Below are 27,892 nucleotides of genomic sequence, written 5' to 3' on the forward strand. Positions count from 1 at the left end.
CAACGGCTCATTTTCCCTGAAGCAGAAAACACTTTCCCTCTTCAGACCTCTAAAAAGAACTAATACAGATCATAGACATTGCTTTGCTTTAAACGACCAAAAAAAGTTTGAAGCTCCAGTGAAGTTAAAGAAAGACATAAAAGATAATAAGAACAACAACAGAATCATAACTCCCGTCATTCAGTTTTACGTTTTCAGTCTGTGGCAGCGCTGAGCCGGTCGTCTGAATTCTATGGAAATGTACCTGTTGACTCAGGAAGAGAGACAACCAGGGTCACAATATCTATTAGAAAGATAAAGAACGACGGCCGCCTCTTCATACCAGAGAAGATTGCTTCTGCCAGCTCGTGTGTCAGTGAACTCACACAGTCACAACTGTACTCTTCATGATTAATCATGTGTTTCACTGCCTCCATCTGCATCAGCAGCTCAGTTTACTGCCTGCATCTCCTCCACCAGTAAAACACTGTTTTCTTTCTGTCCTGATGGAAAAGGTGAAGTGAGACAGCTGCTGGCTCTCGGGCAGCCTGATTAAATTGTCACAGCTCTTCTCAAACTTTCCACTCTGGATTGAAAAGCTTCAAGCTCAGAGAAAAACAATAAGACTGGGAATTATTTATTTACTGAACCGTACTATCAGAATCAGAATAAAGCAGGAGAGACTCCTCCAGAGGAGAGGAGGGGAGGAGGGGGAGGAGGAGGAGGAGGGGGTGGGGAGGTAGGAAGGGGAGGAGGAGAGGAGAGGACAAGCTCGCCCCCTGCTGGTGCTGAGGAGACAAACAGCTGCTTTGTAGGTTGTGGAGTGGGTGAAACCCTTTAAAACATGTGTGTGTGTGTGTGTGTGTGTGTGTGTGTGTGTGTGTGTGTGTGTGTGTGTGTGTGTAGAAAAGACATTGAAGTTACGCGTCTGGTCAAAATAACTACAATAATTACAAATAACCTGTAACACCTGTGTCATGTGACAATCAATAACATCTCACAGAACAATGTGCACCGCCTGCTGGTGTCCGTGTATTGATTTATTGTGCACATCGTGCAGTCATCACACATTCACCCTTTGTGCAGAAACAGCCTCAGGACACATTGTCGTTTAAACCCGACTCATTATCTGTTCAATAATTCATCGGAAAGCAGGTGTGAAATGCACCTCTGGAATAATATCAGTCACATCTGGACATGTACCATGCCAGAGAGTAACAGCAGGTTTATAATGAGCTGAAACATGAAGTGACACCGTCCTGCATAATGCAACACGCTTCACTCAGACTCTGCGGCTGTGGACACCTGCTGCGTCCTCTCTCCACCCTGCACACAAACTTTCCACAAAGACAAAAGACCACTATTCCTCTGTTTTACGACGGTGAGGTAAACACCCAGGAGCCGCTGGAGGACTTTCCATCTGCAGAGAGACGGGACGAAGACACTGGGATGCTTCTGTCTCTTGGCTGCCTGTGTTGCCTGGAAATCTATTATTTACTGAGACAACGGAGCAGAATGTCAGCAGGCTGAGAGGACACCAGCTGCACCTCTATGTCCATACTGCACGTCTCACACTGAAACCTTTACTGACGGCCTAAAGAACGAGAGGAACGCTCCGTCTGCTCCAGAAATATTTACTGCTGAAACAATCAACACAAAATGAGTCAACAATTTTGACTAGAAAAGAATATTTTATTAACCTCCAAGGTAGAAAATGGACTGTGGCTTATCTGGCAGTTACCCAACAACGACAACACGGACAGCATGAATACTAGTGATACGTAATACATAAAATACAAAGAGAAAAAAACCTCCTCCAATGAATGAGTGGTTTCATTAAAGCTTCACAATCTACTTCACTAGTCAGGTAGTGGACTGCTTCTGTCAGGTCTGTTCAGAATCTGTCCAGGGCAGCAATGCAACATGGGAAATGACTGCTGCTCCTCAATATTATTACATTAAAATAGACTGAAGACAGAGTCTTCAGCCACGCTAGCAGCTCTGTGAGGCCGTACATGCTAACAAGCTCACAATGACAATGCTAACATGCTAATGTTTGGCAGGTAAAATGTTTAGCGTGTTAGCATGCTAACATTAGCTGATTAGCAGTAAACAGAGTCCAGCGGAGGCTGATGAACGTCATCAGTTCTGCAGGTATTTGGTCATAAATCAAAGTCTTGGACACAGGAACATGTTGACCTGATGATGGTGCTAGATGAAGAGTCAGAGGATCACCAGAGTTATTACAGTTCATCCTGAGGGGACCATGAAGGTCTGAACCACATCTCATCACAGTCCATCCAGCAGCTGTTGTATTTCAAAGTGGTCACAGTCATGTGTGTTAGCCACTTAGCTTCATCCAACACACACAGTTAAATCAGTTATCTGTTGGACTGTTTGGGCTCACTTGTTGAGTCCGTTCATGAAACCACAGACCAGAAGCTGCCGCTGCAGAGCTGAAGGAGGAAACGTGGGAAATGAAAGGAGATTATAGAGCGAGTGTGCAGTAACAATGTGTTTCGCCAACATCCCCTGTGTGAGTCACAGATCACACAGAACTCGGACCATGATTCACTGGGACAGAGTGTGACAGCCGAGCCTCGGAGATGCGGGAAAATGAGTTAGAGAAAGGACAGAGAGAGAGCTAAATCAATCAGCCTCTACAGGCGGCAGCAGGAGAACCATCAGTCAACAGCAAAACACTGAAATTACTTCTTTTATCACCACACAGCCAGAACGGAGGAATTCACTTCACCTGCAGCACTCGCTTCCAAAACACACTCCATCCATTCAGAGGGAAAAACATTCAAACCCCCGAGATCAACAACAAAACAGGTCCAAAGTTAGAGACGAGACGCTACAGTCACAGTTTGGAATCGCCTACAGTTTCGCAAAGTAGCATGCTGCGTTACCATAGTACATTATTAACGTCCAACAGAAGCTGATGACAAGTTGGTGATTGGTTGTAAAGGAATCCTGTCATGACCTGAACTTTTAGACACCTGCTGCTGAATGTTGTGTCAGATGATCACCAAAGTCCTCAGGATTCATCTTCCTAAAGTGCTGTTCGACTCGTGTTCATTTAGAGTGACCTGCAGTTGTGTTTTTCCTTTGATTAACAACTGAACAACAACTTCACAGCCACAATGATTACAGCATCAGTTTAAACTCTTTCAGTGGAGACAAATGTGAAAATTACAGAAACGCTGACAAAAATCATCAGCTGCCACTGATGATGTAAGACACACTTGAACTTCTGAGACCCACAAAAATAAAACACAGTCATATCCCCCCAAATCCCACTCAGTCCTTTAAAAAGGAACCAAGCAGCCAGTTTACTCAGACATCAGATGCATCAGTCCTGCCCACATCACAGCTCCATCACTGATTCATCAGTGAGAGGGTCCAAACATCAGATCTCAGTCACACTGACAAACAAAACATTTATGTCCAGAAACACTCCTGACGTGTGATGACCCTAAAGCCTCATTTAGACTCTAGAAGGTGCGTTTTCTAAAAGGTCATTATTGTGTCCCAACAACAGCAATTATCATTTCCTGTCAAGTTCCTATCAAACTGCTGGTTTTATACACGTAGAGTGTCAGAGTGGAGGACAGCGACGCCTCATGACGTCCAGAGCTACCCTCCCTTTAATCCCTGCCTTACCTGGCAGCGTTTTAATGTCACACATCAGTGGTCAGTTCCACTGACAGTCGCCTCACACCGATAGAAAACATGGCAAAGTAGAAACTAGAACTGACTGATACCAAAATTGATAATTGAGAAAACATTTTAAATGTGTCATGGACATATTGGCTTACATAAATTCAAAACAGTAACCAACAGTTTTATTGACGATCCCTTAAGTTTGGTTATCAAAGAATTGAGACCTAGATGAAATAAAACTCTTGCCACTCTCAGCTTCTGTAACGAGGAGGTTCGACAGCTCAATATATTCGCTGCTGAGTCAGAACAGCTTTGAACAAACACACTCTACTTCTTCAACATCATTTCAGGTCTGACGTACGATTCTGCGGATCTTTGTCCTCCAGTGCAGACACATTCTTTTCTTCTTTACAGTCTGAAGTTGTGAATTTGGTAAAAGCTTCTAATTTGAGCTGATTTATTCATCCATCTGTAGTGCAGCATGACAGGCTGGAGAGCCGGCTGCGTGTCAGCCTCTGACTCACTGCAAACACGAGTGTGTAGCTGGAGAGGTTCAATGGGTGCAGGTCAGAACAGTTGAAACACTCAGAGCGGTACAACAAAACAGAAAACAAACCAACACTGACGATGAGGTTGGGAGAGTTTAACCACAGAGGGTCAACAGGGAACAATCACTCTTTGAAGAAGTGTCAACGCTTAAAATCAACACAACATATACTGCTACACAAGCCCAAATCATACAATGCATAATAACATTAATTAAAAACAACCATGAACCCCCAAACAACACATACACTCCGAACACACCATTCTCAAATAAAAGCCGGTATTTAAATAATGGTGTCAAGCACAATCAGCTGCACTATAACGGCTCACATGGTACAGTATATTCACTATAATGTATAAAACCAATCCCTTCAGTACAACAATAGAGTCGTGTCACACTCACCACTCTGCTCTCTTTAACACTGATATTGTTTCAATTCACTAAATTTATCTCAATCACTTCTACTTTGCTGTTTTTTTTTTATCTGTGTTAACTTACCTCATTAAAAGCCTTCCAGGAGAGGGATGGATCGTACCACAAATCCCGTATCAATCTGGCTCTAGCTTCTACTTTGCTGTTTTTTTGTTCAGTGTCGAGCTACTGTCAACGAAAGCCAACACTTCCCGCAGATGTTACACAATAAAAACGGGGAAAAATATAGATCATGCTCTTTTTCTTTTGGTCACCAGGAGGCTTTTAATGTGAAATATCTGCAGGAGGTTTCATTAACGTAGCTTAAAACCAAAGGAAAAAAGTGGAAGAGACACTTTGACAAGTGAGAGCAGCAGAGTGGTGAGTAGGACAAGACTTGTAAGATAAACAGCTATTTACACAACATGAGATAGCAACCTGCCATCTTTGTTGTAGTCCAAGCAGGATTGGAATGGCCGTCCACCGTGGAAAACTTACAGAAAACTTACAGACTTCTACTTAAAAGAATGGTTTGTGTCAAGAAGTAATTTCAAGTGCATTCTCTCATTTCTATGAGCCATATCTAATAAATGTTTGAATAAAGCAGACACTCACATGGATGTTGCGGAGCTTCTTCCTGCCTCTCTCCAGTCGACTCAGCAGTCTCAGGTGTGGTTGCTCTCCCCCGGTGGGCTGCAGCAGTCGGTCGTCAACCGAAACCGTCTTCCTCAAGGCCGCCCGGTCGCTGGCTGTCGCCGTCCCCCCTCCCTCAGCCAGGGGGAGGCTCCCCTCACCCCCACCTCCTCCTCCTCCGGCTGCTGCTGCGTTCCCCCCACGAGACGCGGGAGACAGATCAGGTGACCAGAAGTCGCGCTGCACCGAACCTGGACGAGAGAAACCAGAGTCACCCTGCTGTTACTGTACACCTGCACGCACACACACATACAGAAAGCACACAACACACACACACATACAGAAAGCACACGACACACACACACACATACAGAAAGCACACGACACACACACACACATACAGAAAGCACACGACACACACACACAGAAAGCACACGACACACACGCACACACACAGAAAGCACACGACACACACACACACATACAGAAAGCACACGACACACACACACATACAGAAAGCACACGACACACACACACACATACAGAAAGCACACGACACACACACACACACACAGAGATGACACGACGACTGAAACGTCAAATTCAAAACTCAAATTTGAGCTTTGCTCTATTATTTCAGCACAGACGCTCCATCCTTATTCTGCTGGTTTCATGCTTCCATCCATTCAGAGTGTATGTGTGTGTGTGTGTGTGTGTGTGTGTGTGAGATCAGGTGTCAGGCTGCAGGCTCCAGCTGACTACCTGAGCTGCTGCATTAAAACTACATGAGGAGGCTCAGAGATAAAACAGAGGGAGCTCCCTGGACGTGTTTATACATCCATTAGAACAACGATGCACCGTATTCTGAGCTTAAGTCACTCTGATTTCAGTTTTTAGGCATTTTTAGGCATCATAGGGAGATTATTAAAGCCACTGTTAAAAATCTAAATAAATTCTGACTTTGATAGTAGTAGTTTACAGCTCCTGTTTGATTAGCTGAATCAACCCTATTAGCGTTAATATTGGATTTTTCCTTTGCATCCATTTTGCCGCCAGTCTGTTCATCATTTTTACTTTCAGATTCAGTGAGTTTAAGAAATGCTTGCTGTCATGTGACAAAATATAATCAATAAAAAAACACGGATCACATTCAATATTTAAATAATTCATAAAAATGATTCAGAGGTGATTTAGCCAAAGTTCAAGCTTTCAAATGTTAAAACAGTTAAAAAGAATACTGAAATAAAGTGCAGGAACAGGTTTACATGAACGCAGCTGGTTCTGATCTGATCTGACAACACTGTCAATTATATAAAACATGTTAGTATGTTCAGTGAGTGGAACCAGACCAGGACTAACTCTGATCTTCTTCCTCACACAGCTGGAGTCACGGCTCCCTCTGGTGGACACAACGTCCGACTCACATCCAGACTGACTTTCAATGAAAAACTGTTGAATACATTTAGATTTCAGTTGTGTGTTAACTTGCGTAAAGTTTGAAAACCAGCAGTGAAACCTTCATGTTGCTCCACTCAACAGTTAGCGTGTATCGGAGAATGTGGTGTGTGTGTGTGTGGTGTTGTTGCTCCACGCTGCTGTTGTTTAACAGTTTTTATGGATTCCATTTTCACGACCTTCGGCTTTAAACACACACAAACGGCAGATGCTCCTCTTTGCTTTTGTTCCATGAAGAACTGCACAGCTGAGCCGACATGTGCACCAGAAGAAGAGTTCAGGGTAGAGTTCACGTGTGACGCAGCACAGAGACCTGAAAGCTCTGAGGTCGTGTTTTCTTCATGGGAAGTTGAGTTGACAATATGTTTGGTATTCAAGAGGTTTCAATCACTGCCAGGAAACTGACAACAAACATGGACGCTGCCTTCTTCCCTTTTAAAAGATGATGAATAATTGTGATTTTTCTTTTCAACATCTTTAAGAACAAGAGAAGATTAAATGAAAGCAGATTAGGAAAAAATGATTTCCATGCAAGCCAACGTACTCAAACGTAACAACTATTGAACGGTGAGCTCAGTAACCTTCAGGTTCAAACTAACTCTCCTCATAAACACAATCAACACTTACCGGCACCAATATGGACAACAGAGTCTGTGAGCAGCCACGACTCACTGCACAAAGGATAAAAACTCTGGAACAAATAAATCCAGCGGACCAGAGGAAACAGATTCCCCAAGAGGCTTTAAAACGCCTCGAGGCAAAAGAGGAAAAACTCAAAACAAGCTGAGAACATGACAAATGACATGAGGGAGAAATCAAAGAAGAAGAAGGAGGGAAAACAAAGAGTAAATGTCTGATTGTGGCTGTTTGTTCACCGAGTCTCAGAGCCAGCAGACACAGGGGTTTTAGAAATACTTGCATCATTAATACAAATTCCTCCATAAGACATGCTGAGAGCAGCCACCAAAAACTCCGTCCGTGAGTTTATCTCCCTACATGATGGTTTAAACGATGATTCAAAGGCTTCTTCACACTGTCACAACGTCATCCTGGTATTTGTTTTTACCCAAAACCAGTCAAACACTAGAATCCGAGGGATGTGTGTGTAACTGTGGGACGGCCTCAGGTAGCTAGTTATGGTGTTGACAGTCACATTTTCGATGATTCCAGTGTTGTGAGATGAAACTACAAGTGTGACAGGAAAGTGGATCTGATACGCAGGATTCAGAGCAAAGAGAGCGAACTGACGAAGAGTGATGCGATGAAAACAAAACCAGAAAATCATAAACTTTAGTGACAGACCTCCCTGATATAAACCTGTGGCTTGCAGCCCGGGGGTCCTCTAAAGAATCACCAGATGTGTCAGTGTGGGGACACATGTGGCCCACATGGACACTGCTTTGTTTACAGGGTCACAAGCCAAAAAGGTTGATATAGAAGATCATTTCAAACTCAACAACAAGGAGCAACAAAGATGGAGATGAAGACGAGGAGACTGGCTGTAATCTGTCCAACAGGAAGCTCATTATCATTCTCCAGAAGGGTGGAGCTAAAGGACGGACTCACTAACACAGGAAGCAAAGCCCCTGGACAGTATAAACAAGACCACCAGTCAGAGTGTGTGTTTGTGCACTTTGTGTCATAAACATTCCTGACATGACGGCACGTCCACAGCCTCACACTGATTCTACGTTCAGACGCTCGCTCTCATGTTTGTGTCCACGACTTTAAACAACCTGCTGACACGATGGTCTCTTCTCTCAACCAAACACACTACAACAACTTGTCGCTTCCATGACCTGAACTTTCAAGAACCTATACAGTGTTGGTTCTAGGTTTTGCTGTGTGTTTCCAGTATGTTTTATAAACTAGAACACTTAGGATATACACTACAGGAGATACCACTTCTGACAGACGGACGGACAAACACTGTCACTTTATGTGCTCTTTGGTGGGACAGCGCAGAGGCTCCAGCTGCAGTAGGAGGGGGACAGAAGAGGCCAGCTCTCAGCCAGCCGAGTCCTTCAGGACAATCTGCATGGATCTTCCTTTGTATCAATCGTTAACAGTATGGATGATTAAATAAACAAAAGATTTAGGTTAGCAAATTAGCCTCGCTAGCATCAGAGCACTTTTGTTCGTTTATGTCACCACATGAATCATATTCATGCAACATCGGGTCAACATCAACAACCCCCTGCAGTGGAAAAGGCCTATCAGTGTCCAGCTAGCTAAAGCTAATGTAGCGTAACACAACAGTCCTGCAGGAAATCCTCCTTCATGAAGGTCATATTGTTCCGTTTCAAACGGAGGCGTTGATTCAGTGTCAGTTCGTGTTGCTGTTCAACTATATTATGAGAGGTGTTTCTAATATTTTCCACACCCTAAGTCATACAAATCAGGTAGGCATGGGGTGTATCACAGTCATGGAAACTCCTGGTTTGTGATTGGCTGTCAGGTGTCTGTATATGGAGACGCCTCCCAGTCTGTTCTCACCTGCAGAGTTCCAGTGGAGTCCTCCAGGACTGGCAGCGAGCCGCCGACGCTTCCTGACGCTGACCCCGCTGTGGGAGGTGGAGTGTCCCCCCGACGTCCCTGAGCTCAGCACTGCAGAAGCAGGGGTGGAGGAGAGGATGGGGAGGAGGGAGGTGGCCAGAAATGGCACCTCCCTCCTCAGTGCAGGGGTGAGGAAGGTGGACTCCCTCTCCGATGACCTGCAGGGATTGAACAGAAAATTCATCATATTTTTGTGTAGACTTTCAGGACTGCTGCTGCGCCTAAGAAAGTACTTTATACTACAGTGTCTTCATATAGAGTACCTGCACAGGTGAGTTCACTGCAGGGAAGAGGAACACGCTGCTGTGAGTCGACTTACAGAAATAACAGCTCGTCAAACTACGCATTTTTTCTGACCCACAATAAAAAAACGTGATTGGCAGCTTCTGTGTTGACTGGAACTCCAGCAATGGGACAAATGCTGTATATCAGTTAGTCATTTAGTCGATCTACAACTGCAACTATTTTGATAATCAATCAGTATCAAATTGTTTAAGTCATTTTTAAAGCATAAATGCCAAATATCATCGTGTTCATCTTCTTCAATGAGAGACTTTTATGTGGCAGTAAATCAAATATCTTTGCTTTTGGACGGTTGGTTGAACAAAATCACATTTTTAAAAAAGTCACATTGGGCTTCAGGAAATTGCGATCACCATTTTTTGACATTTATTTATTTATATCAATATTGAAAAATTGCTGCAGTGCTGATTGGCAGATAACCTGAGTGGAGGTATCAGAATCGGTATTGGTTGCATTCAGTTCCATGACAACTGGTCAAACTCCACCTGCTGATGAACATCGTGTGATACGTTCAAAAGCTCCAGAACAAATATTAAACGCACCTCGTGGGGAGGTCGTTTGAAGAGCTTTCTGATTTATTCAATAGTAAACTGACACTGGGAATCAAGTTTACAGTACAACAGGATAAGGTCCAAAATGGCTGCCACTGTACAGACAGTGACTGCTGATGAAGCATCCTGTTAACACATGTAAATCCAGCTGCTGTGTGGTCCTGATACCTGGCCTCCGAGACAACGTAGCTGCAGCTCCTCCATGATCCTCTGGCTCGACTGCTCCCCTTGTTTTTCCTCCTCAAGACCAAGTCCAGCAGCTGAGCCCAACTCAACATCTATGATCGATCCGCTTCACCGCATCACGCCAGCGTTACAAAACAACACACGCGATCGTGATCCTGACGTCTCCGCCACAGTCTGGTTTAGTGGTTGTGCTTTTGTAAAAGTATCACGTGAACGCAACAGCCGAGTGTTTTAGAAGTATCTTCAGGGTCCGAGCAGGAAACATAATCACACACAACTGTGTGGAGGTCTACAGCTGAAGGAAAAGGTCCTCTCAAGTGTTCAATGCCTAACAGGGGTGTTACCTTACCTCCCTGTGTGTGTGTGTGAATCAATAGTCAAGTGCTTCAGATATCACAGTTTATCCAGCAGAGGCATATCAGTCAGGAGGCCTTTGTGTCAAATGAAAGGAAACCTTCAACAGACCCAGGGAGGGGGAGACTGATGCTGCATTTACTTCCAGTAGGAAAATCCAACATCCATACAATGTGGCTGCTCAACGTTACTGCTTTGATGATGAGAAGCAGCTGAAAGCAGATTCAGATAACATCTTCTACCTGCAGAGCTACAACAGCTCCACTTCAAACTGCACCACCTACAGGTGAGTCAGTCACATGTAGATGTGCAACAAGACCTGCAGAAGATGAGAGGCGGCATCTCTGAGCATATTTAGCTTTCTGAGCTTTCTGAGGAGTCTGTGAACTGTCTGTAAACTGTCCTCTGGCTCAGAAAAGCCTCTTTGAAACAAAGAGCTGCTACAGATGCTGTTATTTCAACGACAATATTTAGGCATCAATTGCTGTATTAGCTCATTTAAATTGTGTGATCGGCTGCTTCATCCCATTAAGTAAAAAAGCTCAAGGACCTTAATGCCCATCGTCTGACTAAATCAATGCAACTGAACTGTATTATAATGTTGTACAGGACCTGATATTTATCAATCAGCGTTGATCATGGATCATCACACTGTGTCAGTAGAGCACTAACAGGCCTTGTAAAGCATGTCAGACATGTTTAAAACCACCGAGCCACTCAGACCTCTCTGGTCTGGCCTGGAGAAGCTGCGTTTAGTTGTTATGCTCCTGGTTGATGGAACAGCCTTCCTGAGGTCTGTCACGTCCTCCTGAAGCAGCCTCAAAACTTTCCTCTGATCTGTTGCTTTTTCAGTAACCCACAGAATGAGCAGACAGTCCAAACTAATCTGCTCCTATACGTTCTCAAAACCTCCACCGAAGGAGCCCCCCAGCTACACAACACAGTCATAATGACCAGACTTCCTTACATTAGCAGTACATTTCCCCCACATCTATAAACACCAATGTTTCTTCTCAGGCTCCCTGCAGGCTCTGGGCTTATCTTTCCCTACATAAGTGCCATCACCATGGTGCCAGACAAATACTTTACGAGCTACAACAACTGAGGAACAATGTTTCTGCAGGCTGCAGGAGGAGAGGGAGGAGAGGTTTCTGAACTGACCACTTCTTTAGATAACTGGTGCAGATGAACTTAAGATCAGAACCATTATCTCCCAGTCCAGTCTGCAGGCATTTACTGTAAAACATTCAAACATGCAGTCTGAGGGGGTACTGTGATAGACTAAACCCAGCTCGAACAGCTTTCAAGTCTCTGCAAAGGGATTTTCTTAAGATTTCCTCAGTACACTTCAAATGAAGTAATTGTCTGATTGTCGTACAGCATCTAAACCCCCCAAAAGGAAACCAATGACTGCATCAAATTAAAAACTGTAAATCATTAGAAACTAATCAGCAGTAATATAAAATAAATGCGGATGGACAAACCAGCTAAACCACATGGTGATGTCTTTAAAATCTTCAGTTGACCTTTGAACTTAATAATCCAAGACTTGACGTTACCTGAGTGGAGTGTCGGTCTCTCCTGGTTCACTGCAGGTGGAGCGACGGGAGTTGGAGGCCGGGGAAGAGGAGGAGGAGACCGGCTGGGAATTTGAAGAGTGGTGGGATGCATGAGAGGAAGAGGAGGTGGTGGAGGAGGAGGAGGATGGGGTGGAGTCCAGGGCCCTGGGCAGCAGCAGCGAGGACGGCATACACAGCCATGTCTCCAGGTCGGAGAACTTGGAGTAGCTCAGCATCTCCAGAACACTGCGGGAGGAGAAACAGCTGCATCTGAATCCTTCTTAATAACAAACAAAGGTAGAGCTGCAGGTAGTGAGCCAAGTTTAAAACAGATGTTACAATCAGAAATACTTTATTGATCGCCGGGGGGGGGGATTCTGCTAGAGGAAATAAAAGACACAGAGGAGACAACAACAGCAAAAAGTTTCATCACCTTTTGTTTTCAGCCTTGACCTACGAGTCCCTGCTGTGAAGACCTGAGGCTCCTCCCAGAGGTCAGAGGTCATAACAACTCCTTTAAGTACAGAGGGGGTCTCGCCATGTATGTCAAGACTAACATCTAAAGTCAATCCTTAAAGCAGCCATACCCGCTACTTGAGACAGTGTGTTGGTGTCTCTGGTAGTGAATCACCAGCTCCTTGTTTATCTGTTCTGGTTCACTCTCAGCTCTCACAGTGTCGTGTTCAGACAAAATATAACAGTGACTGTTCGGACTCAGTTACCTCTCCTCTCCCACTCCTGGGATGTCATCTTTCTCGTCTGCGATTTGGAAGACGCAGGAAGTCCTGGAGTCTCGCGATGACAGCAAAACACAGGAGTTATCAGAATCCACGGACATCTTCAGCCATATCTGTAGGGGATCAGCAGCCGGTCAGCTTCCAGTCCAAACACAATACAAACACAAAGGGAACAGCTTCTACACTCGGGACAACTTGACAGCTACAGGTGGAAACACAAAACATGAGGAAGTGGGCAACTTGTTGCCTCCTCAGCCGGTTAGTTTCTTTAGTGTATATAAAGACGTTCACAGCCACGTCCACGAGCCAAAAACAGAAACTATTCAAATCAACTCTATTTCTTACAAGCATGCAGGTGTTTGTAGTCAGTTTAACTCATGGTTAGCTCCTTTTAACCAGTGGGAGCTAGCTGGCTGGTAACAGTATCTACATAGTTATTTAACTAGCTAGCTAGTAACCTTAGCTTGTTAGTTAGTTAGTTGGTAACTAGCTGGTAACTTTATTTTTTAAATTAGTTGTTACCTGGCTTGTATTTTCAGTGTGTTAGTTAGTTAGTTAGCTGGCAGCATTAGCTTATTAGTTAGTTGGTTATCTTGCAGGTAATGTTAATTTGTTAGTTAGTTGGTTATCTAGCAGGTAATGTTAGCTTGTTAGTTTGTTGGTTGGCCAATTTGTATCATTAGCCTGCTTATTTGCCTGTAATATTTGCTTGTTTGTTACTTGGTTAACTAACTAGTTGGTAACATTAGCTTATTAGCTGACATTAACTTGTTAGTAAGTTGTTAGCTTTCTAAAAACATTGGCTTGTTAATTAGCTAGTTGGTAAGCTAGCCAAAATTGGATTGATAGTAGTTAATAGCTAGCTGGTAACGTTCCCGTGTTATTTGGTTAACGTTAGCTAGTTCGCTAACTAGCTGGTACCTAGGTAGACGTGCTGTTGCCATGGTGCACAGTTGACTGTATGTCGCGCATTCTTCTGTAATGGCGGTTAAACGGTTGTGCGTGAGGTGTCCAGGTATGATAACTAGTGACGCAGTACTTCTGTGTAACTGAAGGTGTAATTAAAGGTTCACCCCGTTTCAGAGGACAGGACCGCACGTGCTCACTGTTTTGGCTAGTCAGTCATTAAAAGAGGCGACTGTCGGAGCAACACACTGAACACCGTTCACTCTCAGTCAGACTTCATGTCAGCTAACGGTCAAACCCACAAGTTCACCTTCATCCACACAAACATCGGTTTCGTTTTTCAATCAGAGTCCATCCAGTCAGCTGTGCTTCACTTCAACGGACTGACAAATGTGTCCGTTAAGGGTTAAAACACTCAGACCAACAGAGGCAGCTGACTGAGGAGAAGTTTACCGTCTTTGAGTCCTCCTTCTTCTGCAGAAATAATGTCGCTTCTTCTTCTTCTTCTTCTTCTTCTTCTTCTTTCCCCAGAGCAGAAACATCTGCTCACACTGGGCTCCCGCCTGGTAACGTGTCTTTGTCCTGCCCCATGTAAAACATCCCAAAATACAGCCAGCGAGGCCGGAGCAGGCTCAGATTTCACTGTAGTTAACTCACCGCACAGACGCCCAGTCCCACATCTGGGAGCGGCCGCGCCTCAATACTGTTCTGACTCTCACTCATCAGCAGTCAATTAACTGGGAAGAGTGAAGGAGACGTTTGTCAGGTCCTTTGACCTACTGCAGTCACAGTAAACAAGTATTACTCGAGTTGTTAAAGTAAAAGTACTGCAGGGGAAAAGAGAGGTTATTTTTACTGTTGGGTGAAAACAATAAAACATATATCTCAGTTTTGGGGATTCAAGAAATACAAAACGTATAAGGAAAGAAAGAAAGGAGAAAAGGGAGGAAATAAGAAAAGTGTGAAGAGAAAAGAGGAAGGAAACAAGGAAGGAAGAAATATGGAAGGTGAACTGGAAAGTGAATCAAAGAAAGAAACAGGACAAAAGGAAGGAAGGAACATGGAAAAGGAGTGAAAGAAGGAAAGGATGAGTGAAAGGGAGAAAAGGAAGAAATGTGGAGGAAAAGCAGAACATCTCCCTAAAAGGAGGTAAAGTATCCAAACTGTACAAAGTTCAGATGAGATGAAAACGTGGAAACATCTCTCTCCGTCTCCTAAAGACTTTTTAGGGGTTTCAGTTGGAGGTTCTTTCTGTTCCGCACGATAAAAACAAAGTCCTTGATGTTGAAAGCAGAGAGATAACTGCAGACAGGAAGGAGGCTGTTTATGTTGTTCAGAAGCTGCTGGTGTAATTATCAAACAGGCAGAACTCACCAGAAACCATAACACCAAAAATAATAACACTGGAAACAACACCAGAAACAATAACACCAAAAATAATAACACCAGAAACAATAACACCAGAAACCATAACACCAAAAATAATAACACTGGAAACAATAACACCAGAAACAATAACACCAGAAACACCAGAAACAATAACACCAGAAATAATAACACCAGAAACACCAGAAACAATAACACCAGAAACAATAACACCAGAATCAATAACTCTGTGAGGATCTCACGGTGTCGTCAGGAACTACCTTTTAAAAAAAGTGATTTTATTTGCTTCATTGCCTCCTGGAATGTTTTATTCCTGGTTCAACCCTATAAAGCAGTTTGTTTTGAAAAGTTCTGTATCATATTCATTATCGTTATTATTATTATCTAAAAATGTTGCTGGGGTTCCTTTCCACACCACTAGGTGTCAGTATAGCCTCAGTTGGGAGAACCTCCAGGTGTCCTTTGCTCAGAGAGGAAATCCAACAGGTGTTACAGCAGACGCAGTAGCTTTATGACTCCATTGATAGTTTATCCATCTGAACATCTCAGACTATTTTCCAAAATGTTAAACTATTCCATTAACATCCCTGAACAACAAGTGTGTGGTGGAAGAAGTACTCAGATCATTTACTTAAAAGTAGTAATACAGTTTAGAAATACTCTTTTCCTAGTAAAAGCACCAAAGTATTGGCATCAAAACATATTTCAAGTACTTGCTTTCCACCACTGTAAGTAATGTTGTGGTGGTTTATGATTCTCATGCTGCCTTCAAGTGATCTCCAGAAAAGTTTGTTTAACAATATTCTTTAATATTTTTAATTGTCTGCTCTCTTCTTCCTCCTCTAAAGAGGTCAAAAAACACAGCATAGTTCATTATTTTGAACAGGAACAAAGCAACAGAGTTCTCATGATGTAACCCATTTGAATGTAAGCATTCATGTAAACATACTGTGTATTTGGCAAATCATACAAAATAACTGTATCTTAATATTAGTCACAGATTAAAACCAGGTCCCTGGAAGGTCCTAGAAGGTTCTGCAGTCATGGGCGAGTCAGCGTTGGAGTGGTACTTCGATAACTTCATAGTAAATGTGAGTACAGGCTGCAGCTCCTCCTCTCTCTGTAAAGAAAGACGTTAAAGGGTCAGTTCACCAACTAACCTCAGACCAGGCGCATTTATTGGGGACTATTACAATGGCGGATTAATACACATTAGGTGCTCAGACAATTCTTGTTGGTAGGATCGTTGGTTTAGGTTATTTCATGGGATTTGTTGACTAAAAGAAAAACCTGGAATATCCACACACTGATTTGTAGATGGTGTAACTCAGTATTCTCTCGCTGCAGGACTCCTGGAAGACGGAGAAGGAAGAGGTGAACGAAGAGTTGGGCGACGAGCTGTTCCTCAGCTTACTGCCTGATGAGCTCCTGACGCTGTACGAGTCCAGCCAGGACCACACAGGTACTGCAGCAGCAGCAGCAACAGCAACCACAGCACTGATGTTGATCCAAAAACCAAACACACAAGCAGAGCATGAGAGCAGGACTGTCAATGTGTTGCCAGACAGCAGCACCAGTCTGGACTCCAGCTCCCAGAATTCCACAGCAGCGGCCGAGCTCCCAGGCGGGTCATCCGTGCTGGAGCCGGGTGCCCCCCCCGTTCGTCCCACAACCCCCGTGATGCCTGTGACACAGCAACCAGAAAACATCCCACAGATACAGTAAGTCACCACAAAACGGTCTCATCTCATCAGGTTCATTTAGTAGCTGTTCTGGAGCTTTCCATGTTACTACACAGTCTTCCTCATCAGATGGCTTTTGCTCAGTAGTTGACGAACACTCGGTGACCTGTTTCTACAGACAAACCTCTGAGGCTGTGTCTGTAACATTCCCTCTTATTGCATTTGTAGTCCTAAGTGTCATGCTGCATTCAAAGTCCACGTCCAGTGTTTGTGTGCAGGAACGTCATCTCTACAGTGCAGCTGGGCTGTTGTCTGGACCTGGACTTCATTGCTGGCGCGGTGTGGAACGTAGAGTACAAAGCAAAGGTAGAAAACCATAATTCCAGCTTCAGACTCAGTTTTTCATTTTCTCCAGAGGAGGTTTAGAGAACAATTTAAGTAAGACTATAAATCTTTGTCCTACAGTCCAGAGTGAGGCAAACTAGAAAACATCCTGTAAAGCTTCCTGTTGTGTTTCAGACAAACAAGGTGCTCTTCATGAGGATCCGTGAGCCACGAACCACAGCAATAATCTATGAATCTGGAACTATCATCTGTACAGGAGCCAAGAGGTCTGTCTGCCTGTCTGTCTGGACTCGGTGTTCATGACAGTGTCTGAACCTCTCCTCTCTCCTCTGTGTGTTTGTGCAGTGAGGAGCAGTCACGGCTGGCGGCCAGGAGGTTCGCCCGCATAGTCCAGAAGCTGGGCTTCCCTGCCCGCTTCCTGAACTTTAAGATCCAGAATTTGGTGGCCAGTTGCAACACCTTCCCAGTCAGTTTGGAACTTCTGGCCCACCATCATCCCTGCAGGTCAGGAGACACTGGCTGTGGTTACATGAGCCACAGCCTTCCATCTGAATGTCCTGTTGACTGAAAGTGTCAAAGCACATGAAGCTGATGTTTAACTCAACACAAAGACTGGCTGTAGGGGAAGACTTAGCCAACTTAGCCAACTTAACCAACTAACAAGCTACTAACCAATTCATTCAAGAGTCAGCTAAGTTTAGTTGACTAGGACAGAGCTCAAACCTGACAACCACACTATGAGGACAGGACTCAGCTACTAAGACCACAATATCTCCCTTTTACATGTCTACCTCTAGACCTGTTCAATAATCAACATGCAACATGTCAATCAGACAACTTTGTTGAGTTGTTTGAAGGTGTATTTATTCTCTTTGGATGGAGAAGCATACTCCTGTGATGTTCAGTCCAGTTGGAAAGCACCTATCTTTTCTGATGGCGCTGTTTACATGAGACATTTTTATTCTCATGTAAACGACGTGATTGGACAGTGAGATTGGACATTAGACCGTTGACGACATTAGACATTGCCTGTGTCTAACGGTTACTCTGATTATTGTTGAAGTGTCTATTTCAACACAGATACTGAGTCAGGTTATGTGTGTGTGTGTTTCACTCTCCACAGTTATGAACCAGAGCTGTTTATTGGCCTCCACTACAGTGTGATGCCTGGCATCACCGCAACCGTCTTCTCATCCGGGAAGATGTCTTTGTCCGGTAACTAAGCTGTGTTTGTGTCCACACATTAATCATGTGATGAAATACGACGAAGCTTGATGACTGAGGAGGGGGTCTAGGGGTCCTTCACGTAGTTTGTGTTGTCACAAAAGTTCTGTAGAACCAGTGTTAACTTCAGTTAAAGTTTTAACTTAGTTTTAACTAAGTCTTGTGTTAAATTCTAGGAGCTAAAAAGAAATCTGAGGTTTACGAAGCGTTTGATATCATCTATCCAATCCTGAGCCGCTTCAGGAGGCGGTGAAGAAAGACGCACCGAACTCTGACAGGAGAGCAGGTTCATTTTCAAACTGACTGTTTTAGAGTTGCTGTTGAACAGGGGGTCAACATCCTCAAAGAAAACAAATGAATGTCTTCCATGTCACTCAAAGTCTTTCTAGTGCTTCATTTAAACGTGAGAGTAACATACTACTACTAATACTAATGACTTTAGTATCTATGACTCAAACTTGAGTAGCTCAGACCTGAATATTGATAACTTCATTACTGGTGTCTGATACTGACGTCAGGTGTTGACCGAGACCAGGGATCAGGGGCAGGTGGACTGTGGGGTTTGGGGATGACGGATGAGGTTCATTCTGGGATTGGTGGCTCATTAGTTGCTTATAGCGGTTGAAGAAGTATTCAGATCCTTTTCTTAAGTAAAAGTACCAATACAGCAGTACCAAACGTAGTCCATTACAAGTAACAGTCTTATTAGCAGAGACATCTGAAATGTGACAAGGAGACACAACTGCACACTGCTTTGCTGTGAGATCACACTCCAAAACAATGTGTTGTATTTTATAAGTGTGTTATAGATTTCTTTATGTAAAAGTAGTAACTGTAGCTGTCAAATAAATGTAGAGAAGTAGAATATTTCCTGGAATATTTCATGGAAGTAGAGTTCAAGTACCTCAAAATTGTACTTAAGTACAGTACCTGAGTAAATGTACAGCATCTTTACAGCATCTCTACCTATAAACACAGTTACATTACTTATGTCTGAGGCTGCAGGTAAGTAAATATCCTGCGTAAGAATCACTGTGAAGCTCATATCAGTTGTAGTTCCTTTCACCACCACTCGATGTCAGCGTGGTCGCAGGTTGGTTTATGTAAAATTCAACGAGGGACTCATATTTAAAAGAACCATGTAATGTTTGAGAACTGGTTCATTTAACTCAAAGAAGCTCAGTGACAAATTGGAAGTTTGTTTTTAAAAGGCACTGAGTAAGGCACCGCTAGTCTTCCTCACAGAAAGCAACAACTACAATAAAACCAAACAATTTAAAATCACAGTTAAAGGCTCATGTGGTGTCTGTTGATATCACAGTTATAGTGGTGCAATTAATCACTTTATGACAAGCCATGAATCTAAAAAGTGACCAGTAACTCCAGCTGTCAGATAAATGTAATAAAGTAAAATGTAATGTGTGACATACTAACAGCAGCATTATGTGTGTGTTCGGCGAGTTAGCTTTTAGCTCGTCTGCCGGCCATCTGCTGCACACACATCAGGAAACATCTAAACATCTGGCTGACGCTCCACTTCTTAAACAGGTCAGTTTGTACCAAATAATCACCTGTCAGGTGATGATGAAGTGAGGAGCTGTGGAGAGTTCAGATACTTACAGCACCTGCTGCTTCAGTAAACTAGGTTTGTCTTCTGGGACTCTGTAGAACTACTTTGTCCCTTTATGTTCATTGTCAGCGTGAAGCACCATACGGCCCCTCAGCCGCTCCAGGGTCTACAGGGCCTAATGTCCTCGCAAACCACAACAGCGAGTTGTCATTGACCAAACCAACTAGCCTGATAATTATTCAGCCGCTGCTAAATGCATTTGTCCCGTTGACGTAATGTTCAGTCCATGTAGACGTTGTGGTCGCGGTTTATAGAAGCAGTCAACGACAACTTTTGTCAAGTTTTGTTGTTATTTCTGTAAGTCGACTCACAACAACCTGCAACATCTCATGACACATTTTTCTGTCACTATTTTCCATGAATGAAGGCGAGGTACGATATGCTTTTAATGTCCCCGTGAGGAAATTTGTTCTGGACTCCGTCCTGCAGTTCCACAGAAGATAAAATCAGATGGCGCCCCCACTCTTAATCCCGCCTATAAAGCTCTGATTGGTTGATTATTTCGGCAACGCTTCAGACGTACAGTGTAATTCTTCCCAATTTGCAGTGCAATCATTTGTACTGTGTCCCAGAACAGCACATACCGATACATATAGGTACAAGATGTGAGGTTGGGAATAAGGGGGGAACAACCTGGGAGTTTAGGATTTATACTGAAGGTATTTTCAAAGTAACCGGTACCTTTTCTAATATTACAGGGCAGGCAGCACAGATTTTAAGATCAAAGCATGGATTTCAAAAGGTTTCCACATCATCTCGTTTGACAGTCGGTGTTTCTAGTGAGAGTGTTTTCTGTGACCTGCTGACCTCTGAACTGGAAGCCCTTCCTGTCGGCTCTCCGGGGCTGCGGGCCGGCGTGTTGACACTGAGCAGCAGGAAGTGAGGTAATCCTGCGGCTGACATGATGAATCCTACATGAAAACAGTGAATTATGGGAAAAGCTTCCTCCCCTGTCGAAACCTGGAGCTCCTTTCTCTGATCCCTTCTCCTCCTGTCTCTTCAATGTCTCTCCATTTCCACTTAACTGACATACAGTCTTTATTTATTTCCATCTTGATTACATTTCATTTTGGGTACAAAACATATATTTCAGTCATGGGAGTTTTAATTTAGTTTCAGCTGCTAATTCTGGGTAGTAAAATGTGTAAGACTTCATTTTAGTCCTGCGTTTATCACGTTTATTTGTCAAGTTCTTTCACACAGCCGTTACCGTGACCTTTCACCGAGCACCTGTGACCTTCCCCCCTTTTTTTACTTCATCTGTTTCAGTTTTTCACATCCTGTTACTCTTTCTCTATTTGGCTCATCTATTTCTCTTTCTAATAACATCCTCAGTTTCCTCTGATCCTAATAATACCGAATGATAATCATGCTGACAGTAACACATCCTGTCACACCGCTCTCTCTTCTGCTGCCTCTTATCTTTCATGTACTTTTGTACTGTTCTACTTTTAAAGAGGACATTTTCAAAGTTTTTACAGGCAAAATATAACTTTAATTTAATGTTATACAACCCAAATACTCACAAGGACACTGTACTTCATCTGCTGCTGAAAATAGTCCCCAATAAATGCACTATTTCCTCCTGTTAGTTTGACAAAAACTGCAGCGGCTGTTTGAGGAAATGACTGAGCCTTTTGAAACATGAAACTATATACTCGTGGGGCTGCTGCTTTTAGTTTTTTCTTCGTTTTTTCTTCTTTTCTGGGACGCGTGAAGCTACAAAAATGCAAAGTCAACTTTTCCACTTTTGTTTGAGCCAAAGAAAATGACCAGCATGTAAGATTACATACATACACACCTGTATTCACAGGAAGGAACAGAAAGAAGAGCACAAACACAGTCCTGTGCGCTCCAATAGCTGCTAACCTCACCACTTTACATGCACCGTCTGTAACCATCTGTTGTAAAGAGGAAGCAGGGGAGGACGTCTCCAGAGGGATGGATCCAAAGCAAATAACTCACATCATCCCAAACCCAGAAATGGATCCGGGAAGGAAGTGATTTAACACTCGTCCACGTCCCTGGACAGACGTCCAATGAGCCAGGAAGGAAAATCAATCTCCACGTGTTCATTAAACATCTCATTTTGGTTTGAGTGCTTTGGAGAGAAACACTTCAAAGATCATAACACGCTCTTTGGGGAAATAATATTATGTGAACACAGAGAGCCGCCGGGACCGCGAGCAGGAACTGAAGAATGTATTCACTTTGACTCAAACTGAGAATCTGAGATCTGAAGAAGTCTTTTTCTCCGGGGGCAAACATTTAAAACCTTTAGCACAGAGGAGACAGTAAAGGACATGACATGACCGAACACATTAGGAGATGCTCGGTTTCTGCAGCCGACCGCGTCTCTCACCAGGTCACAGGATTTTGGGGCTCCAGCCTCTCTCTCAGGCCCTGCTGTGGTGACCCCTCGATCTGGATCAAAGGACTCACCGGGGGCCCCGCTGGCCCTCACTGACCCCTGAGAGGATCATCTGCAAAAGAAAAAGTCTGCTCTGGGTTTGAAAATAAGGCCAGATGTGCCCAGCTGGAGGAGTGGAGATTTAAATCACATTAAAGAACATAAATGTGATGTTTTTGTGTTGGTTTTCACGTCAGATTTCAGTCACTGAGCCACAACACGCTCTCTGGAGGAGACACACGAGTAACACGTCCCACATGCTGAGTGTTTACATGCAGCAGCAACATTAAAGCTGCTCCCATCAGTGTTTTCATTTGAACAACAGATCAACTGTAATGTGAAAGGTGTCCCTCATAGTGATGAACTCACAGACTTTGTACTTTGCTAAGTTTAGGCAACCTTCGTTTCCATGACTACAATGTAAACATGTGACTAAGGTTGGGAACAGTAGCTGGTACAGTCACACTGTTAAATGTATTTAATTCCACATAAAATATTTTTGGAATATTTTAAATCCTGCATTGTTTACATGCATATTGCTAGCTAACAGTCTTCTTCTTCTTCTTCTTCTTCTTCTTCTTCTTCTTCTTCTTCTTCTTCCTGCCTTTGTTGGTACATTTCACTGTTGATCAGCGTAGCATGAAACAAAAGGCGCGATACAAACAAAGCGGGACCGTTCTTAAAAACAGGCTCTGTAGCGCTACTAGTGGTCAAAACCTCCACAGCCTATGTTACATTTCATAATAGCTTTTTTATATTATGATTTTTATTATTATTTTGTATTTTTTTTGTTTTCTCTATGTATCTAGTTCAGACATTTGTCCTGCAGTAACAATGAAGGCAATTCTGTCTTTAAATCTGCTGGACCACAGACACCTCCAGACGTCTGCAGGCTGAACAGGGAGAAGTCTTTTCAGTAAGTCGTCCTCTCGGGACGAGAGAAGAACTTTAGCATGAAGTCAGCAAAACTACGTCGAGAAGTGGAGCTGTAACTTCCCTTTGTGCTATTTAAGCTGCACCTGCACCGAGAGGGATCCAAGGCCTCCACAAGGTCAGCTGTCAACCAGGACCAGAACCACCTGCAGCCGACCGATCGCATGTTTTCTGATCTGCCCCTCTGGTTGGTTTCAGTCCTGGTTGATCTGGTGACACCAGTGGTTACCGTGGTAACAGCAGATGCAGTTTAATACTACAGCAAACACTCGTTGAGCAGCTGCTTCGTCAGAAATCCAACGTTAGAACAGCCAGTTGTTTTATTATATTATTATTATTATCTTATCATAAGAAGTCTGTCTGTAATAATTCAAACCTCCAGGTGACTCCACGCTGCACTCACAGCTGGTAGCTTCACACACTGCGTTGGTTAAAGAAGCTGTTTTTGTTTTTGAGTCTTGATGGTGGTTGTTTTTGCACTTGGACCACCGAGGACGTGAGACTGGAGCAGTTTGGAGGCTTTAGAGGACAACAGGGATCAGGACGATAAATAAACCTCAGCTGTTTCTCTCAGCTGATTCCTCCCAGATGTTACAGTGGTGGAGGTCTCCCGGGGGGCTGCTGGAGGACTCTGGAAGAAGAAATGTGACTCAGACGACGATCCAACATGCTGATTTCTATAAGGACTGACTGTCAGTTAGTCTCCACAGCTTATTAAAAAGCTTTATTTAATATGTCCCCCCGTCTCCTAAAGCAGGCGATGGTGACACGCAGCTAATAAGCTACGATAGCTTCGTCCATTTAAAAGCTGTGAATAAGCTTCTGCAGAGAGACAGTAAATGTCTTTTTGTTCTTACTTTTAGAGATTGTTGTTTCATCTCAGCATCTGTTTAATGTGGGACGAGGAAGCAGAAGGTTGTTCCAACTAAGGACAAGTCTGTATAAAACATTTATCCTGTGAACTCACCACTGCACACATGCAGCACCTGCGTCTTTAATCTCTACAAGGACCAGAATGAGGACCTGAATGTGTCCTTTAATGAAGTAACAAAGGCGTTATTTAAGGTGGTCTGGTATTTTCCTCCTCCATCAGTGACTCATTTTAAGGCAGTTTGGCATCAATAAAAGAGAGTTTCGGGTTATTTTAAGCAACATGTAGTCAGACGGAGTACCAGCTGAAGGGAGGAAAGAGTTAAAACTTTTCTTGTTGGTCCAGTAGGAGGTGGTGTGGAGGGGGGGCAGTCCCCCCGTTTTTTTCTATTGATAGCCATATTCCCCCATTTATTCCTGCAGTCAGGACGATGCAGAGAGACGACATGTAGAAGCTCCACGCTGACGACTACAAACACTGTTTGAGTTCATTTCAGAAGGAATGAGAGCCCGACGACAGTAAGTGTGTTTATTCTTCTTCTTCTGGGACAGAAAGCAGGTGTTTGTCTGCATCATTAAGACTCATCAAGCTGCAGTGATAACAGCAGAAACTGTGTGTGTGTGTGTGTGTGTGTCACCAGCATCATTACAGACTGGCAGAAAATCTTAAAACCTCTTTAGAGTTTCTTTTTCAGATTAAAGTCCTGACAGACTAAAACTAAACCTCAGTCTGCTCTGACAGGAACTAACAACTCAGTTTAAGGTGATCTGTCCATATATCTGGAAAATTAAAGGCAACATGAGGCATTAAATGAAGAGATTTAAGGGTGTGACGATGACCTAAATAACACTTTTATCATTAATGCACAGAGTCAGTATCTTCTATCACAAATTGTGAGACAAGATTTTATGCAGAAACCAGTTTTTCACAATAATAGAGGCAAGTATGAGGTCAGAAATAAGATTATTTGAAGCTGTGACATCTTAAGTCTGAACACAATGGTGACAAATATCCCTTAAAAACTGCTGGAAAGGACCTTAAAAGTTAAATGTCTGAATAACTTTTCTTTTTCCCTTAACAGGCTACTTAAATAAATCTTAATTTAGAGGCTGAAAGATGTAATCACTGATGTTATCTGCAGACTGAGGAGCAGCAACTTTTAAAGCTCAACTTTGAGACGTTAATTCTAAATGACCTTTCAAACTCCACCTTAAATTCCAACTTTAAAGTTGTCCATGTCCAACTTCCTCTTGTCTATTAGACTAGTTAAGGTGGACTTATTTAGCAGTGCAGCCATCACTCATCAAGAACTCCAGAGGAAACAGGCGGCTGCAGTCAGAGGCAGTATTCATGTAGAAGTCCAACATTAATCAGCAACAGATAGCGTGAGCATCAGATAATCTATTAGTCATTAATACAAACATTCTCTTGTTTCAGCGTCTCACATGTGACGATCTGCTGCTTTTGTGTGTTTTAGTTGATTCTGAAGTGAATATCTTTTCAGACAGAAGAAGACATTGGATGATGAAACCTCTATAACGCTACGTGTTATTGACTAAACCATTAACTGATCACTGAAAAAATAATTGTTAGACTAAACAATAATGAAAATAATTATTACAGCCCCACTTTATATTACAAACAACAACTACATGTCTCCATAAACAGAGACAGTCAACTCAGCTCCAACAGACAAACAGATGTCAGGCCGTCCAGCTGTGGACACGTCAGTGACTGTTTAAGGAAATGAAAAGCTCGATTTGACATATCGCAGAACGCTAACATTTCTGACGCTATCCAAGCAAATGTATTCTTTCAGTGGCTTAAATGGTAATTTATTAACTGTCGATTAGTGTAAGTAACTTAAAACGTGTTTTAATTGACTCTTTGACGCCGTTTACGTTCACTGTAGCTGTGCCAGAGGCCTGTTGAAATGAGACAGAATCCTCAACACCTCTTTAATCTTCTGTTTTCAGCTAGCTGCTCTGTGATTGGTATCAACATGGCCCACCTCTTCCTTGCCAGTAAGATCACCATGCCGGACGAGCTCCACAGCAAAGGCGGCGCCAGGATCCCCAGGAGCGCCATGAGGGTGCCGAAATCCATCTCTGCCGAGAAGCTGAGTCGGGACAGGCCCAGGAAAGACCACAGCGTCGTCGTGACAACGCACGTCCCGCATGTCAACGAGGTCCAGCTGACGGCGGCCACCGGCGGCGCAGAGATGTCCTGCTACCGCTGCACCGTGCCTTTCGGCGTGGTCGTCCTCATCGCCGGCATCGTGGTCACGGCGGTGGCGTACACCTTCAACTCCCATGGGTCCACCATCTCTGTGCTGGGACTGGTGCTGCTGTCTACTGGACTGGGCCTGCTGGGCTCCAGTGCCGTCTGCTGGAGGGTCCGACTGGGGAAGAAGAAGGACAAACGGAGGGAGAGCCAGACCGCCCTCATGGCCAGCCAGGGATACTGTGTGGCCTGAGGAAGATACCCCTTACGAACCTCAGACAATCCTGAGTGGAGTCCAAGTTTAAGCTCTTTTTGAGTCTCGCTGGTGGTTCAGATGATGAACTTCAGGGAGACAATGAACCTGAACGCACCAGATTAACAATGCGAACGTTTAACAGGGATATGAACTGGTGAACTCTGCATAGAGTGAAGAGATGGAGCTCGTGCTCACTGTGGGGGCCATAACACTGCAGATACCTTAAAGGACTGTGATGGTCAGAGTAAAGGATGAGGGTCTGGACTCATGGCAACCTGCAGGATAACTCAGCAGCAGAAAATAAACTCCATACTGGAAGTGCTGGATGATGGACGGGAGGCTAAACTTTCTTTCATAAAGCTCTAGTGCTGAGTTTAATAATCGATTATTCAAAAAACATTGATAATTGATTCATTTATGAAGCCAAAAAGCTAAACAATCATCTGGTTCCAGCTTCTCAAATCTGCCACGTGTTTTATATCATTTGAGATTTGGACGCTTTGCTACCATTTGACTCCCTCGTGGTGCCGTCATTTCAAACATTTTATGGACTCAATGAATCGAGTCATCAATAAAACAGTCGGCTGATTATTTGATAATATAAATATAAATTAGTTGTCGCTCTACAAAGCTCATCGATGATGTACAGTATCTCTAACTACCTGCTGCTAATAAGCTATAAGACATTTATCAAGGTACTCTATTGTTGAAGTTTCTCCTCTCTGATGAACTGGTGATCAGCAGCAGTTCGTTTCACGTAGATTTGGTCACGTAAATTATTGGATTTGTTTCGCTGTCAGCAAACACTGAATCTGTCTGAGCAGACCGAAGACGTCAGTGGGATCAGGAGGATACCTTTGAAGACTCAACCCACTGCCGAGTAACAGGTCAAAAAATACCATTCTGACTTTGTGGAGCTGAATCACGGAGCAGCGCTCTGAACCCTGAGCTCTGATCTGCATGCCACTCTGTATCTTTAAATCTGAAGTGATGGAAATAACCAGATGTCATGTATTACTACTAACGTATTAAAGAGTTCACATGTAGATGTTTAACTGTTTAACTGAGGGTCAATCTGAAGCTGTCTCA

At 43.5% G+C, this 27,892-nt stretch overlaps 3 protein-coding genes across 3 annotated transcripts in view; 2 read left to right on the forward strand and 1 right to left on the reverse strand.

Annotated features, from left to right (window-relative positions):
• The window catches only part of LOC139307152 (ankyrin repeat and fibronectin type-III domain-containing protein 1-like), a gene marked incomplete at its 3' end in the record, with an annotated part of 66,301 nt that extends 51,074 nt beyond the window's left edge, over positions 1–15,227 (reverse strand). Inside the window, exons 1-6 of the mRNA XM_070931034.1 lie at positions 15,218–15,227; positions 14,297–14,364; positions 12,923–13,050; positions 12,201–12,446; positions 9,188–9,405; positions 5,219–5,487 (exon numbers count right to left, since the gene is read on the reverse strand). Coding sequence (XP_070787135.1) covers positions 5,219–5,487; positions 9,188–9,405; positions 12,201–12,446; positions 12,923–13,050; positions 14,297–14,364; positions 15,218–15,227 — 939 coding nt within the window. The remainder of the gene's footprint in view (positions 1–5,218; positions 5,488–9,187; positions 9,406–12,200; positions 12,447–12,922; positions 13,051–14,296; positions 14,365–15,217) is intronic.
• Positions 15,228–16,272: 1,045 nt separating this feature from the next.
• On the forward strand, positions 16,273–18,733 carry LOC139307154 (uncharacterized). Its single transcript, XM_070931036.1, has 8 exons — positions 16,273–16,320; positions 16,577–16,691; positions 16,794–16,950; positions 17,190–17,277; positions 17,431–17,522; positions 17,602–17,760; positions 18,380–18,471; positions 18,657–18,733. The coding sequence occupies exons 1-8, from the start codon at positions 16,273–16,275 to the stop codon at positions 18,731–18,733; spliced, it is 828 nt and encodes a 275-aa protein (XP_070787137.1).
• Positions 18,734–26,326: 7,593 nt separating this feature from the next.
• LOC139307153 (transmembrane protein 100-like) lies at positions 26,327–26,858 on the forward strand. The gene has a single exon (XM_070931035.1). It carries the CDS (start codon positions 26,327–26,329, stop codon positions 26,798–26,800), a length of 474 nt encoding a protein of 157 aa, XP_070787136.1. The 3' UTR covers positions 26,801–26,858.
• Positions 26,859–27,892: the final 1,034 nt, after the last annotated feature.

Source organism: Enoplosus armatus (genome assembly GCF_043641665.1).
Source record: "Enoplosus armatus isolate fEnoArm2 chromosome 20 unlocalized genomic scaffold, fEnoArm2.hap1 SUPER_20_unloc_2, whole genome shotgun sequence".
NCBI classification, from domain to species: Eukaryota; Metazoa; Chordata; class Actinopteri; order Centrarchiformes; family Enoplosidae; genus Enoplosus; species Enoplosus armatus.